We start from the raw sequence: 14290 nt of genomic DNA, 5'->3' as shown, positions 1-14290 counted from the left end.
CCGTGCCTGTTAGCCTCGGAACTGATCATCATGAAATAGCCGGATCAGGTGCGGGAGAATATCTCATGATGAAGGATTCAATTAATCCCAGATTATATGGGATTTATCATTATTGCACCATCTGTTACAAATCAATTATGTAACGTACAATAAATGCAATAAATAATTGTAACGGTCAGAACAAGGCAATCAATTCAAGATTAACTCAACAGGCACGAGATTGACTCAACAGGCACGGGATTGACTCAACAGGAAGGGGTTGACTCAATAGGCACGAGATTGACTCAACAGACACGGGATTGACTCAACAGGCACGAGATTGACTCATCAGTTACGAAATTAACTCATCAGTTATGGAATTAATTCATCAATTACGGAATTAAATCACCAGTTACGGAATTTCAGCATTTACACAGCTGTTACAAGGCTTCCAAAAGTAATGGATGAATTGAGTAAATGCTCATAATGGACCTATATTCAAGAAGAATGGTTACTTAGATTTAGCCCTATAAATATACATACTTTTACAACCATGAGGGGAAATCTAATTTCTTCTCTACAATTCTATACATTGTAATTTATAGCATATTGCTCTCAAGTTAGCCATAGTTCGGCCCTTCAAGCTCTGTTCGGCTCATTATCCTATCAAGGATCATTCAATAAGAATTCTTTATTCTCAGCTTTATTTTTATTATATTATCTGTCATTGAATTCTTCTCTATCACGTTGTATTAACAAAGTTTTATATCTTTCGGATTGAATCGGTTGCTTGTGGCCCGTCATATAAAATTATTGCTTTGACCTTGAAAATTATTTTTTGGGTTAAACAGTATTGATTCAAAATTAATATTTTTCAACGAAAAAATATTATACCCTTGCAGCTTTGGCTTGCTTATACCCTTCAATTTCTAGAAGGTGCTAAATTGAAATTAATGATAGCAATTCTATAGCCAAAGTTTTATTATTTGTTTGATGTCCATTTATACAAATCGACTCTTCAAATAAACATTTTTCAAAAAGAAAGAAAAATAATTGTTTTTGAATATTGACGGATTTTTGTGATGTTCTTTCTTCACCATGTAGGTTTACTTCATTGTATATGTAAGTAATTTTTATTCGATTTTTAAACTCTTTTTTGTTATCTGGATAAACATAAACGTGTGCCCTATATATTACACTTATTTTGAAAGAAATTCGCTTTATTCTATCTAGCTATAGTGTTTTAAAGTACTATAATTATATAATTTTAAATGTGAAAGAATTTTATAGTTATATGCAGTAGTTTTTTTTCTTTTCTTTTTTGCCAGAGGCGAAGTAGTATTTAAATAATTAGAAAAGATAACAAAAGTTTCTAACATGATTGTATATGATCATTAACCAAATTAAGTATGATAACATGATAACAAAAGAAAATTTCTGTTTTATTTTAATTCAAATTTAAAAACTTTATCTATAATGTCAAAATTATACTTTAATTCAAATTCAAGTGTGTGTGTGTGTGTGTATAACAATAACATAGTAAAATATAGAATAAAGTTATCATATACTATTGGTATTTATTAGTTTGCCACTTGCAATTATATATGGTAATTTTATTCCTTTAATATATATATATATATATATAGACATAGATTCGCCATTGTATTAATTAATACGTGATTTTATGTTGAGATTGTTTTGCTAATTATACCAACCAAACAATCCCTAAGAAAAAGGTACTAGAAAATTATCAGTAAAAGACTGCTTTATACCACCCGAAAAATAATGTAATAAACTCTTACTGTCACCTTTCTCTGTCAATTTTATTTTCCAGAAATAAACCATATATAACTGATTTTGGAGGAATTACAGATCACTTGATGTTAACGTGTAACTACTTTACCAATTGAAATTAACATACTATCACATGATATATGCATTACACTTTCCTCTTTAGGTAAAGAGGATAAATACATTTTATAACGAATTCAATTCTCTTTTTTTATTTTAAAAATATGTTAGTAAGAGATTCTGTAATAGTTTGGCCGAGATGTGAAGTGTAAGTGATGATGATCATCCTAGTGGGGCAATAGTGACATCTCGGGAGAATCGATGATTGCATCAAAGATGCAGTGTTAGTACATTCGAGATTTTTTAATGGCTAATTGTATATAAAGCAAGGTTATGGAACAAAGGATTACATCGGACCTAGACCGAGATATTGATGGTGATTATACTATAGGAACAAAGATAGGGAACGAGTTAGTTACCTACCCTTAACGGACAAAGTGAGCCTTCTTATTCTGAATTCTTTTAACAGGAATGTCACAAGTGTCCTCCAGAAAAAATATGCAATGAACCTTAGCTGCTGAGCTATGACAAAGGAGAATCTAATCAAGTAGGCAATGAGTGGCAATCAAGTTTGCCACTTCGTGGCCATGTCTGTAAAGACAACATTCCTATTTAATATTCTTAAATTAAATATAGAACATGATAAAGTTTATATTGAATTGGCATATCTATCTTTTGGCTTTTTCAACTTCACAAAAGTATATTCTTTTTTCTCTTCAAATAAAGAAAGAAAAAAAGAAGAGATTAAAGCTAGCGTCATAATCAGGCCAAGTTAAAAAAAAAAAAAAAAAGTCGCTTCTGTATAGACAAAACACCAACTCACACAAAACTTCGGACCGTTTGGTTTGAAGACAAGATATTGTTGGAATTAATTATGGTGAGATTAGCTATACACAAAATAGTTATTCTAATATTATTTCTTATTGATTGTTTTGATATGTTGTATTGTTCCTGAAATTGTCAATTTTACTGTTTTATCCTAGGATTACTCTTCCACCACCCTCTGGCATGTAAAAGTTATCCCGATACTATTTTTAATCCTGGGATTACTTATCCCAAAAGTAACCAAACAAAGGATAAGACAGTACTAAATTTTCATCCCAAGAATATTTTTGCTTATCCGGCATACCAAACAACCCCTTACAGTTGAAGGATACATAGGTGTGTTAACGGTTCATCTCCAATATTTCAGTTATTCTATTTTGCATAACCAAAATTAGACTTTTCAAAACCATCACAATCATCTCGATTTCTTTTCGATTCGGTCAGTTTAGTGGGTATTTAAAAATCCATTAAGATTCAAGAGAAAAAAAAAACAAGAAGCACCAACATTCCAAAAGAAAAAAATTGTTTCCCTAACTGGACCATTCAGTAGTTAATACATAAAGGAAATCAAAACAAAGGACACACTAGAGTGGCCTACTAACAAGGTGCTGTGACTTAAATAATTAGAGACCAGAATGATACAGAAAAACCAAGCCACCTGATATTTCCAAGAGATGGTTAGTAGTTTCAAATATAAGACAAACGATGACCTCGTACTTCTTCAGAGACGAAGGAAGATAAAGGGATACGAGCGAGAGATTTGAACGAGAATTGTGACCAGCAATATCGATTGGACCTACAGTTGATCACAATATCGAGCAGGATTTTTGAGATTTCCCCTTCTTTTTTTTTGTTTTAGGCGGCTGGAGGACGACCTTAATGGCTGCATCGAAGACTGCTTTCACATTCTGCAAAGCAACAACATTCAACCAAAGGCATCAACAAGAAGTACGTAAAAGGTTCTCTGGTGCAAGAAATAGATGCTGTGGAGAGAACATACCTGTTGTGTTTTTGAACTACATTCAATATAAGCAGGTGCACCAATAGTTTTCCTTAGCTCCTCACCCTTAAACGTTAAAATAATAAGAGAAATCAAATGAAAATGGACAAAAAGCACAAGAAAAGAAATCAAAAAGAGGTAAGAGTGCTAGTTATGCTTACCTGAGCAGTAGTAATTGGCACAGCACCGGGATGGTCTACGAAGAATTGCTTATCATCCCGAAGATCTGAGTACAATACAGGAAAAAAGCAGGCAAATTAGGCTTAAAGATAATTGGACACCAGCAACAGTACATGCATATAACTACCTCAATTAAACATATAAAAGAAGGGCAAAAAAGAAGTAGGAAAGGAAAACAGAGAACTAAAAATTAGACTTTACAATGTTAGAGCATAAATTTCCCCGAGCAGATAATCGCAAAAGTGAGCTAAAGGGCACAACGTGAAGCATAAAGAAAGCAAGCAATTTCATCTCAACCCGAACGAGTAACCCCCACCCCGAAAGAAGATCCACTGTCCAGTGAAAACATAGATTGCCATTGATAACTAGCACCAAAACGAGATACAGAATGTATGGAGAAACTCATGTTATATAGCATGATTTCGCATGTTACAATGAGTATAGATATAACTACTACACACAGGTTGATGACCAAGTTGTTCAAATCCATATTCAAGAACAAGTCTCCTTTTTAATTTTGTTTCCTGTTACGCAAAAAGTGCCTAATTCTGATTATATTACCTCATCCTTGTATAGGTACCTACAGAAAAAGTCCATTTTCAACTCATACAAAGAGGCGCATAAACGAGCAAAAGCAACAAACCAACCGTTTCCCAACTCCACTTCACAGACAGCCCACCACGCTCTTTATTTGCTCTTCAGCAGTTCCCCTAAAATCTATTTTCGAAGAAAGTTCCTTTTACTTAGAGAACAGCAGTAGTGGTAACAACCAACCTAAGGACTATCTAGTTAGGAAACCCGTGCTACAGAAGTATCTTCCTTTGATCACAACGAATTTATATATAAATCAAAAGATTGCAGGCTATTGATCATCACCTCATGCATATCTATAAAACAAACTGCAGATCATATCGTGCTTAAAGAGAACCCTCACCAAGTTTTGTTCCAACAAGAACAATTGGGACACCAGGAGCATAGTGCTTCAACTCAGGAATCCACTGAAAACAATCAACAAAAGAAGTAAATTATTCATGTACCGACAACAAATAGAAAGGATACTAAATAAAGAGAAATAGACAATGAAACGCTCACCTTCTTGGAGACATTCTCATAGCTGGCTTTACTAATGAGAGAGAATGCCAAAATGAAAACATCGGCTCCACGGTAACTCAGAGGTCTTAATCTATTGTAATCCTCCTGTCCTGTTATACATTTAATTGACGTCAAGCTCATAACAATTTGCAAAGCGTACAGGTTGGGGCTATAGGTAGAATACATTAACAAGTAACAGCTATCAGATGCTTCCAGCAATAAATGTCAAGGAAATAATGTTTCAAATAATTACCAGCAGTATCCCACAACCCTAGGTTGACAGTGCTCCCATTGACAACCACATTTGCACTGAAATTGTCGAACACAGTGGGCACGTAATCCTGTCAAAAAATTGCATAAATGAGGCAAAAAGCAATTGATGTTAAATTTTGGGAAGATGAGAGAACTCCTTCCCGGGATATAAAAAAAATGTTCGAAACACTGAAATTCATGCCAAAGTCCAAAAAGAAAAGACTCTGTGCATGTGACAAGGCAACATTTTTCCTCAAAACCACCAAAGATGTAAATACAGCAAAGAGCAAACACCAAACAGTTTAATACATATATCAGTTCATACTTCATATCAAAACAATTTCAATTTCTTCTCTTCCGTACCTTTTAGACTAATTATCACAGCTTGATTTAGAATGGACATGTGATGAATTTGTTAAAGACATAACTCGATATACTTAAAAATGTATCCTAAAGCGAACATGTAAACCAAGAAATACTTGTGCAAAAATATCAAAAAGGTCAATTTAGTGTACAAGAAGATATTAAGCCACCGATCATGTAGATTTATCTAAAAGATTAAAACAGGGTCCCATTTAGGTCACGACATTAAGCAAAAAAGTCTGGCTTTTAAGTAGAGAAGGGTAAAAGGCGTGTCCATCATCCATCAGAATTTCGAAGCTGGAAATAAATCATGTAAACCAAGAATCAAGAAATTTGTCCCAAAAAGATCAAAACAAGCATACAACGACTTAGCGCACAACAAGACACTGACATAGATAGACCTTCAATAAGAAAATAAATCAAAACACGCAGCAGGTATTCTGTTGACAGCGGAAGCAAAAAGCCAGAATTCCTTTTAGAAAAGGAAAATGTACAAAAAGATATGCTCTTGTACGTGATTCTATCAAGATATATATTCATGAGTCATGATGATACTTTTTTTTTATGAAGGTAAAGATGTACATGAATTGTCCTGATGAAATTTTTCAGTATTACAATTGAGCCACTTCCCACTAGCAACAGGTACCTCCACCGAGGCTTAAATAGATGAAAAGAAATCACCTACTGCGTTTTGCCTCAGTTGGGATTTGAACCTGAGACCTCGTGGTTCTCACCTACTCCATTGACCACTCGGCCACACCCTATGGTGCGGTATTGCAATTGAGGAAAATGTAACCTTTATAAACAGACAGGACTTCATTTTTCCTCAAAACATTCTCTTTAAACAGAAGAATTTAAGCAAATCAAAGCAAAAAACAAACAGAGGAAAACAAAAATATTATCCCTCACACCAAACACACCCTTATAAACAGAAAATTAAACAGAAACCAGAAAGAAGGGGGTTGAAAACAAACCGTAGGGAAAGTATTGCTGGTGTATGAAATCAAAAGACAAGTCTTGCCAACAGCACCATCACCCACCGTAACACACTTGATAAACCTTGAAGCACTCATTTTTTTCCTTTTGAAAAAAAAAATCCACTTCTCAGATCTTCTTAAGAAGACCTGATCAATTAACAAAAAAACTCTTAACAATGTGATTCTTGGACTGAAGCTTCCTTGGTTCAATGACCCATCTGCAAAAAATGGCAAGAAACCCACAGAAGAAAAAAAGAAGTAACTTTTTTAGCTGTTTAATTAATGATGAGGAAACCCCAACCCTAAATTGGAAAATCAGTGTAATCAATGGAAAATGTAGAGGGGAAGGGAGAAATGAAAATTTTTGGGGGAAGGAGAAAAAATGGGTGCGTAAATTTAGATCTAGAGAGAGAGAAATTAGAGGTAAAGAGAGAGGAAAGGAAACCCACTGTTTGTTTGTAAGGGTAATTGTGCCTACCTAACGTACCTACCGGAAAATACTGCTGTTGAAGCGTTCGCTGGGAGTGATACTGACCCCTTCTATTGCTCTCTCTGTCAGCCAACCAAGCTATGTACTCTTCTTTCTCTCTGCTTATGATTGGGCTATTCCTCAACCCTTTTCGGGTGAAAATAACTTAGAGCTAGTCACTTTTCGGACGGATAATTGAAAAATAATCAGCGTTTGTAAATTTATTAAAAAATAATAATTATTTTGCTAAACTATGAAAAGTTTAACATAATATACAGGATTATGGAGTTTCTGCAGATAAACTTCCAGCATATTATGTTGGAACTCTAGAAAACGGAAAGTTACAGCATAATATGCTGGATTATGGAGCTCATGCGTTTAAACTTCCAGCATATTAGGTTGGAACTCCAGCACATTATGCAGGAATCATATATGTAAAAGATTCAAATTCCAACATATTATCCTTGAATTTTTTCGGAGTTTTAAGGGTATTTTTCAGATTTTATTTTTACATGAAAAAATAACTAAATTTAGATTACTTTTGAAATTGGCTATTTTTCAACTACTAGTTATAAATCTAGCTACTTCTAATTTTTTTTTCTTGGGGTGAGGGTATGGTTTATACAAATTCATAGAGTATTAAATACATTTTTGTTGGAAAAATAACATTGTATATATAGCCGTTCACACAATAATAGCTGAATATATATATATATATATATATATGTGTGTGTGTGTGTGTGTGTGTGTGTGTGTACATATATAAATTTTATACGCTTTTGCGACTACCGAACGTAAGTAGTTTCGGTCGCAGGCTAAAAGTGATCTTTGCTCTTTTTTTTCCTGAATTTATGTGATATTTTTCGCTCTTAAGTTGTGACGACCCAAAGGGGTCATCACCTGTTTCCTCATTCGTTCCGTGCTTCCGAGGCCTTGAAAACCTCATTTTTACTTGCCTCGATTTGCGTGCGCAGTCCGGGCGCATAGCCGGAAAGCTTTTATTTTGAAATATGTGAATTCTGTGAAAAATTTGAAGAATTTTGACATTAATATGATTACAGTTGACTTTGGTCAACATTTTTGGTAAACGGACCCGGACCCAAGATTGGACGGTCCCGGAAGGTCCGTAGAAAAATATGGGACTCGGGCATGTGCCCGGAGTCGAGTTCCGAGGTCTAGAGCCCGAGAAATGAATTTTTCTGTAAAATTGTTTTTCTGAAATTAATAAGGAAAATGGAAATGAAAATTTATTAAAAGACTGTGGTATCGGGCTCGTATTTTGGTTCCGACGCCCGGTACAAGTCTTATATATTGTTTAAGCGCTTTCTGTGAAGTTTGGTCGAAATCGGACGTCGTTTGACGTGTTTCGGACCTAAATATCTAAAGTTTGAAGTTTATGAAGTTTGAAAGGAAAATGATGATTTTGAGGCTTGATTCATTGATTTTGATGTTGTTTTGGCGATTTGATCGCTCGAGTAAGTTCGTAAGATGTTATTGAGTTAGTGTGTGTGTTTGGTTAGGAGCCCCGAGGGCTCGGGAGTGTTTTCGGAGGTGTTCGGGGTGGTTTTGGACTTAGGATGATATCAGATTTTCTGCAATTTTTACACAGGGATTTCCTTATTCGCGATCGCGATCGCGCTCTTCCCCACGCGATCGCATAGCACTGAGTCGTCTTCCTTCGCGATCGCGTCCTGAACCACGCGATCGCGTAAGCCAAATCCTTGGACCCCCAGTAGTTCTTCTACGCGATCGCGTAACCCTCCACGCGATCGCGATGACCAGTCAGTGGTACCCTTCGCGATCGCATCCCTATTNGTATCAGAGCACTAGGTTATATAGGTCTCACAACTCACGGACAAACTTAGTAGAGTCTGAGGGGTAGGTACGGAGACGTCTGTACTTGTTCCCCAGAGTCTATTAAGTTAGGAAAACCTCTCATTTGTTCTTTCTTGTCGTGCGATTTGGTTTCTCAAATGCCGATTAAATCTCTACTCCGTTCTTTTGCTAATGGCGAGGTCATGTACCGCTTCTTCAGCTGAGCAGCAACACAGACCAGTGATAGATCAGCTACGTCTTCGGAGGCTTTGTGGAGATAAAGGTGTTAGAGGTGGATGTAGAGATACGAGAGATGGAGGTAAAGGTATTAGAGGTGGAGGTAGAGATGCGAGAAGTGGAGGTAAAGGTATTAGAGGTGGAGGTGCAGGTACTGTTCTGGTTTGTGGTAGAGAAGCTTCGATTATATTTTGCGCCGCATTTGGTCATGCCTAATGGTTCATTGAGTGTTCCTGTTTATGTGTCTGCACCGGTGGGTGATTCTATTATGGTCGACCGAGCCCATCGTTCTTGGATTGGGGATGGATTGGTTGTCCCCGTATCATGCCATCTTAGATTGTCACGCCAAGACGTGACCATGGCCTTGCTAGAATTGCCCCGACTAGAGTGGAGAGGGACTTCAGGTCATGCCACTCGCAGTGTTATTACATATGTCAAGGCTCGACGCATGGTCGAGAAGGGGTGTTTAGCTTATCTGGCGTATGTTCGCGACTCCAGCGCAGAGGTTCCTTCTATTGACTCTGTTCCTATTGTTCGAGAGTTCCCTGAGGTTTTCCCTTCAGACCTGCCGGGCATGCCGCCCGACAGGGATATTGATTTTTGTATTGATCTGGCTCCGGGCACGCAGCCCATTTCTATTCCGCCGTATCGCATGGCCCCGCCAGAGTTGAAGGAGTTAAAGGACCAGTTGCAGGAATTACTAGAGAAGGGTTTTATCAGGCCTAGTGTTTCTCCTTGGGGTGCGCCGGTGTTATTTGTGAGGAAGAAGGATGGTTCAATGCGGATGTGTATTGATTACCGGCAGTTGAACAAGGTGACGATAAAGAACAAGTATCCACTGCCGAGAATTGATGATTTGTTTGACCAGCTTCAGGGAGCAAAGGTGTTTTCAAAGATAGACTTGAGATCTGGCTACCATCAGCTGAAGATTAGGGCGTCTGATGTCCCTAAGACAGCGTTCCGCACTCAGTATGGGCACTATGAGTTTTTAGTCATGTCATTTGGTTTGACCAATGCCCCAGCAGCGTTTATGGAGTTGATGAACCGAGTGTTCAGGCCATATCTAGACTTATTCGTGATAGTCTTCATTGATGACATCTTCGTGTACTCTCGCAGCCAAGAAGAGCACAAGCAGCACCTCAGAGTGGTTCTTCAGACTCTGAAGGATAGTGAATTATATGCTAAGTTTTCGAAGTGCGAGTTCTGATTGAGTTCGGTTGCATTTCTGGGTCATATTGTATCAGCAGAGGGTATTCAGGTGGACCCGAAGAAGATTGAGGCAGTCAAGAATTGGCCTCGACCAGCTTCAGCGACCGAGATTCGGAGTTTCTTGGGATTAGCAGGTTATTACCGTCGGTTCGTGGAGGGATTTTCTTCTATTGCAGCCCCGATGACCAGATTGACCCAGGAGGGTGCCCAGTTCAGACGGTCAGATGAGTGTGAGGCGAGCTTCCAGAAGCTCAAGACAGCTATGACCACGGCACCGGTGTTGGTTTTGCCCACGGGTTCAGGGCCTTACACGGTCTATTGCGATGCTTCCCGTATTGAACTTGGAGCAGTATTGATGCAGGATGGCAAGGTTATTGCTTATGCTTCGAGACAGTTGAAGATCCACGAGAAAAATTATCCGGTTCATGATCCGGAGTTGGCAGCGGTTGTTCATGCTTTAAAGATTTGGAGGCATTATCTATATGGTGTGACGTGTGAGGTGTACACGGATCACAAGAGCCTGCAGTATCGGTTCAAGCAGAAGGAGTTGAATGTGAGGCAGAGGAGATGGCTAGAATTGTTGAAAGATTATGATGTTACTATCTTATATCACCCGGGTAAGGCCAATGTGGTGGCCGATGCATTAAGTAGGAAGTCTGCCAGCATGGGTAGTCTTGCGTATATTTCGGTCAGCCAGAGACCGCTTGCTTTAGATATTCAGGCGTTGGCCAATCGATTGGTGAGATTAGATATTTCTGAGCCCAACAGAGTGTTAGCTTGCACGGTCACTCGTTCTTCTCTATTGGAGCGTATCCGTGATCGGCAATTTGATGATCCCCATTTGTGTGTCCTGAGAGACACGGTGCAGCGTGGAGGTGCCACGAAGGTGACCTTAGATGATGATGGTGTTTTGAGATTAGAGGGTCGACTTTGTGTGCCCAATGTTGATGGGATTCGAGAGTTGATCTTAGCGGAGGCCCATAGTTTTCGGTACTCTATTCACCCGGGCGCCGCGAAGATGTATCAGGACTTGCGGCAGCATTATTGGTGGCGTAGGATGAAGAAGGATATTGTTGCGCATGTGGCTCGGTGTTTGAATTGTCAGCAGGTCAAGTATGAGCATCAGAGGCCCGGCGGTTTGTCTCAGAGGATTGAGCTCCCCGAGTGAAAGTGGGAGAGGATTACCATGGATTTTATTATTGGACTTCCGCTGACTCGGAAAAAGCTTGATGCTATTTGGGTCATTGTTGATAGGCTGAACAAGTCAGCGCATTTCATTCCAGTGGCAGTCTCCTATTCATCCGAGAGGTAAGCTGAGATTTATATCCGGGAGATTGTTCGCCTTCATGGGTGCCGGTATCTATTATTTCGGATCGGGGTACGCAGTTTACCTCGCGCTTCTGGAAAGCAGTTCAGCAGGAGTTGGGCACCCAGGTTCAGTTGAGCACAGCATTCCATCCTCAGACGGACGGCCAGTCCGAGAGGACTATTCAGATATTGGAGGATATGCTCCGAGCCTATGTCATTGATTTCGGAGGCTCGTGGGACCAGTTTTTGCCTTTAGCAGAGTTCGCCTACAACAACAGCTACCAGTCCAGCATTCAGATGGCTCCGTATGAGGCGTTGTATGTAGACGATGTCGGTCTCCAGTCGGATGGTTCGAGCCGGGAGAGGCTCGGCTATTGGGTACAGATTTAGTTCAGGAGGCCTTGGATAAGGTCAAGATCATTCAGGACAGGCTTTGTTCGGCTCAGTCGCGGCAAAAGAGTTATGCGGATCGTAAGGTGCGAGATGTAGCTTTCATGGTTGGTGAGCGAGTCTTGCTCCGAGTGTCGCCTATGAAGGGCGTGATGAGATTTGGGAAGAAGGGCAAGCTTAGCCCTAGGTTCATTGGCCCATTTGAGATTCTCGATCGTGTGGGAGAGGTGGCTTACAGACTTGCCTTGCCGCCCAGCTTGTCAGCCGTGCATCCAGTGTTTCATGTGTCCATGCTTCGGAGGTATCACGGCGATCCAGCCCATGTATTAGACTTCAGCACTGTCCAGTTGGACAGGGATCTGTCATATGAGGAGGAGCCGGTAGCTATTCTAGACCGGCAGGTTCGACGGCTGAGGTCGAAGAGTTTTCCTTCTGTTCGTGTTCAGTGGAGAGGTCAGCCCCCTGAGGCCTCGACCTGGGAGTCCGAGTCTGATATGCGGAGCCGTTATCCACATCTATTTCCGGACTCAGGTACTGCTTTCTTTCGTCCGTTCGAGGACGAACGGTTGTTTTAGAGGTGGAGGATGTGACGACCCAAAGGGGTCATCACCTGTTTCCTCATTCGTTCTGTGCTTCCGAGGCCTTGAAAACCTTATTTTTACTTGCCTCGATTTGCGTGTGCAATCCGGGCGCATAGCCGGAAAGCTTTTATGTTGAAATATGTGAATTCTGTGAAAAATTTGAAGAATTTTGACATTAATATGATTACAGTTGACTTTGGTCAACATTTTTGGTAAACGGACCCGGACGCGAGATTGGACGGTCCCGGAAGGTCCGTAGAAAAATATGGGACTCGGGCATGTGCCCGGAGTCGAATTCCGAGGTCTAGAGCCCGAGAAATGAATTTTTCTGTGAAATTATTTTTTTGAAATTTTTAAGGAAAATGGAAATGAAAATTTATTAAAAGACTGTGGTATCGGGCTCGTATATTGGTTCCGACGTCCGGTACAAGTCTTATATATTGTTTAAGCGCTTTCTGTGAAGTTTGGTCGAAATCGGACGTGTTTGACGTGTTTCGGACCTAAATATCTAAAGTTTGAAGTTTATGAAGTTTGAAAGGAAAATGATGATTTTGAGGCTTGATCCAATGATTTTGAGGTTATTTTGGCGATTTGATCGCTCGAGTAAGTTCGTAAGATGTTATTGAGTTAGGGTGTGTGATTAGTTAGGAGCCCCGAGGGCTCGGGAGTGTTTTCGGAGGTGTTCGGGGTGGTTTTGGACTTAGGATGATATCAGATTTTCTGCAATTTTTACACAGGGATTTCCTTCTTCGCGATCGAGCTCTTCCCCACGCGATCGCATAGCACTGAGTCGTCTTTCTTCGCGATCGCGTCTTGAACCACGCGATCGCGTAAGCCAAATCCTTGGACCCCCAGTAGTTCTTCTACGCGATCGCGTAACCCTCCACGCGATTGCGATGACCAGTCAGTGGTACCCTTCGCGATCGCATCCCTATTCCCACGATCGCGTAGGGCAATTTTCGCCCAGTTAAATTTAGTTAAAAACAGAACAGTAGCACGGGATTTTTCGTAAAAACACACGAAACCCTTTCTTCTCCAAGCACTTAGGCGTCCATTGAAGCTCCCTTTCATCAAAACTTCTTGGGTAAGCATTGTTCAACTTGTTTCCTTCAATTTCCTTCATTAATTAGTGAATTTCTAGCCCTAAAAACATGAAATCAAGGTAGAAATTATGGGTTTTGGGTAGAGTTAGGGTTTTGAGAATTTTGGGTGATTCAACCTCAATTTGGGGTCGAATCTGAAAACAAATTATATATTTGAACTCGTGGGGTTATGGGTGATCGGGTTTTGGTCCGAGCCTCGAGTTTGGACCATGTGGGCCCGGTGTCTAATTTTGGTATTTTTGGAAGAATGCTAGAAAATTCATATCTAGGCTATGGGATGTTGCCCTTGAGTCTTTATTGATATTATTGAATTAATCATGCCTAGATATCACTGTTTCGGAGCCGGATTGTAGAGGAAAGGCGGTCTTTGAAGGTTGATTGCTATTCTTGGGGCCGAGGTAAGTGTTTGGTTTAACCCTAGCTTGAGGGAATAGGATTTGAGTCTTGTTGCTAATTGCTATGTGATCGAGTACGATGTATAGGCATGGTGACGAGTATTTATACATTGGTGTCTAGCATGACCGTGAGTCCTTATAATGTGATTATCATGAACTGATTGTGAATCCATGTTTATTGGAGTATTTCTATGTGTTGTGAATAACATGTGAACGGTAATATGATCATTTGATTTCCTGGGAGCATAGGCTCGAATTGTGATA

At 39.7% G+C, this 14290-nt stretch overlaps 1 protein-coding gene across 4 annotated transcripts; it reads right to left on the bottom strand.

Annotated features, from left to right (window-relative positions):
- Nucleotides 1-3108: 3108 nt before the first annotated feature.
- Nucleotides 3109-7116, bottom strand: LOC109209039 (rac-like GTP-binding protein RHO1). 4 transcript variants are annotated; one of them, XM_019372205.1, is made up of 8 exons: nt 7011-7116; nt 6517-6737; nt 5181-5268; nt 4928-5037; nt 4770-4833; nt 3817-3881; nt 3656-3721; nt 3109-3563 (listed from the first exon to the last, which is right to left on the bottom strand). In XM_019372205.1, exons 2-8 carry the CDS (start codon nt 6613-6615, stop codon nt 3462-3464), a joined length of 594 nt encoding a protein of 197 aa, XP_019227750.1. In that variant the 5' UTR covers nt 6616-6737; nt 7011-7116; the 3' UTR covers nt 3109-3461. The 4 variants fall into 4 exon arrangements, with proteins under 4 accessions (XP_019227750.1, XP_019227749.1, XP_019227751.1 ...); XM_019372204.1 differs by having other exon boundaries at nt 6998-7106; XM_019372206.1 differs by having other exon boundaries at nt 7007-7103.
- Nucleotides 7117-14290: the final 7174 nt, after the last annotated feature.

This window comes from Nicotiana attenuata, unplaced genomic scaffold, assembly GCF_001879085.1.
Source record: "Nicotiana attenuata strain UT unplaced genomic scaffold, NIATTr2, whole genome shotgun sequence".
Classification (NCBI taxonomy): Eukaryota; Viridiplantae; Streptophyta; class Magnoliopsida; order Solanales; family Solanaceae; genus Nicotiana; species Nicotiana attenuata.
The sequence above is the reverse complement of the archived record's forward strand: the minus strand, read 5'-3'. Positions and strand labels throughout refer to the sequence as shown.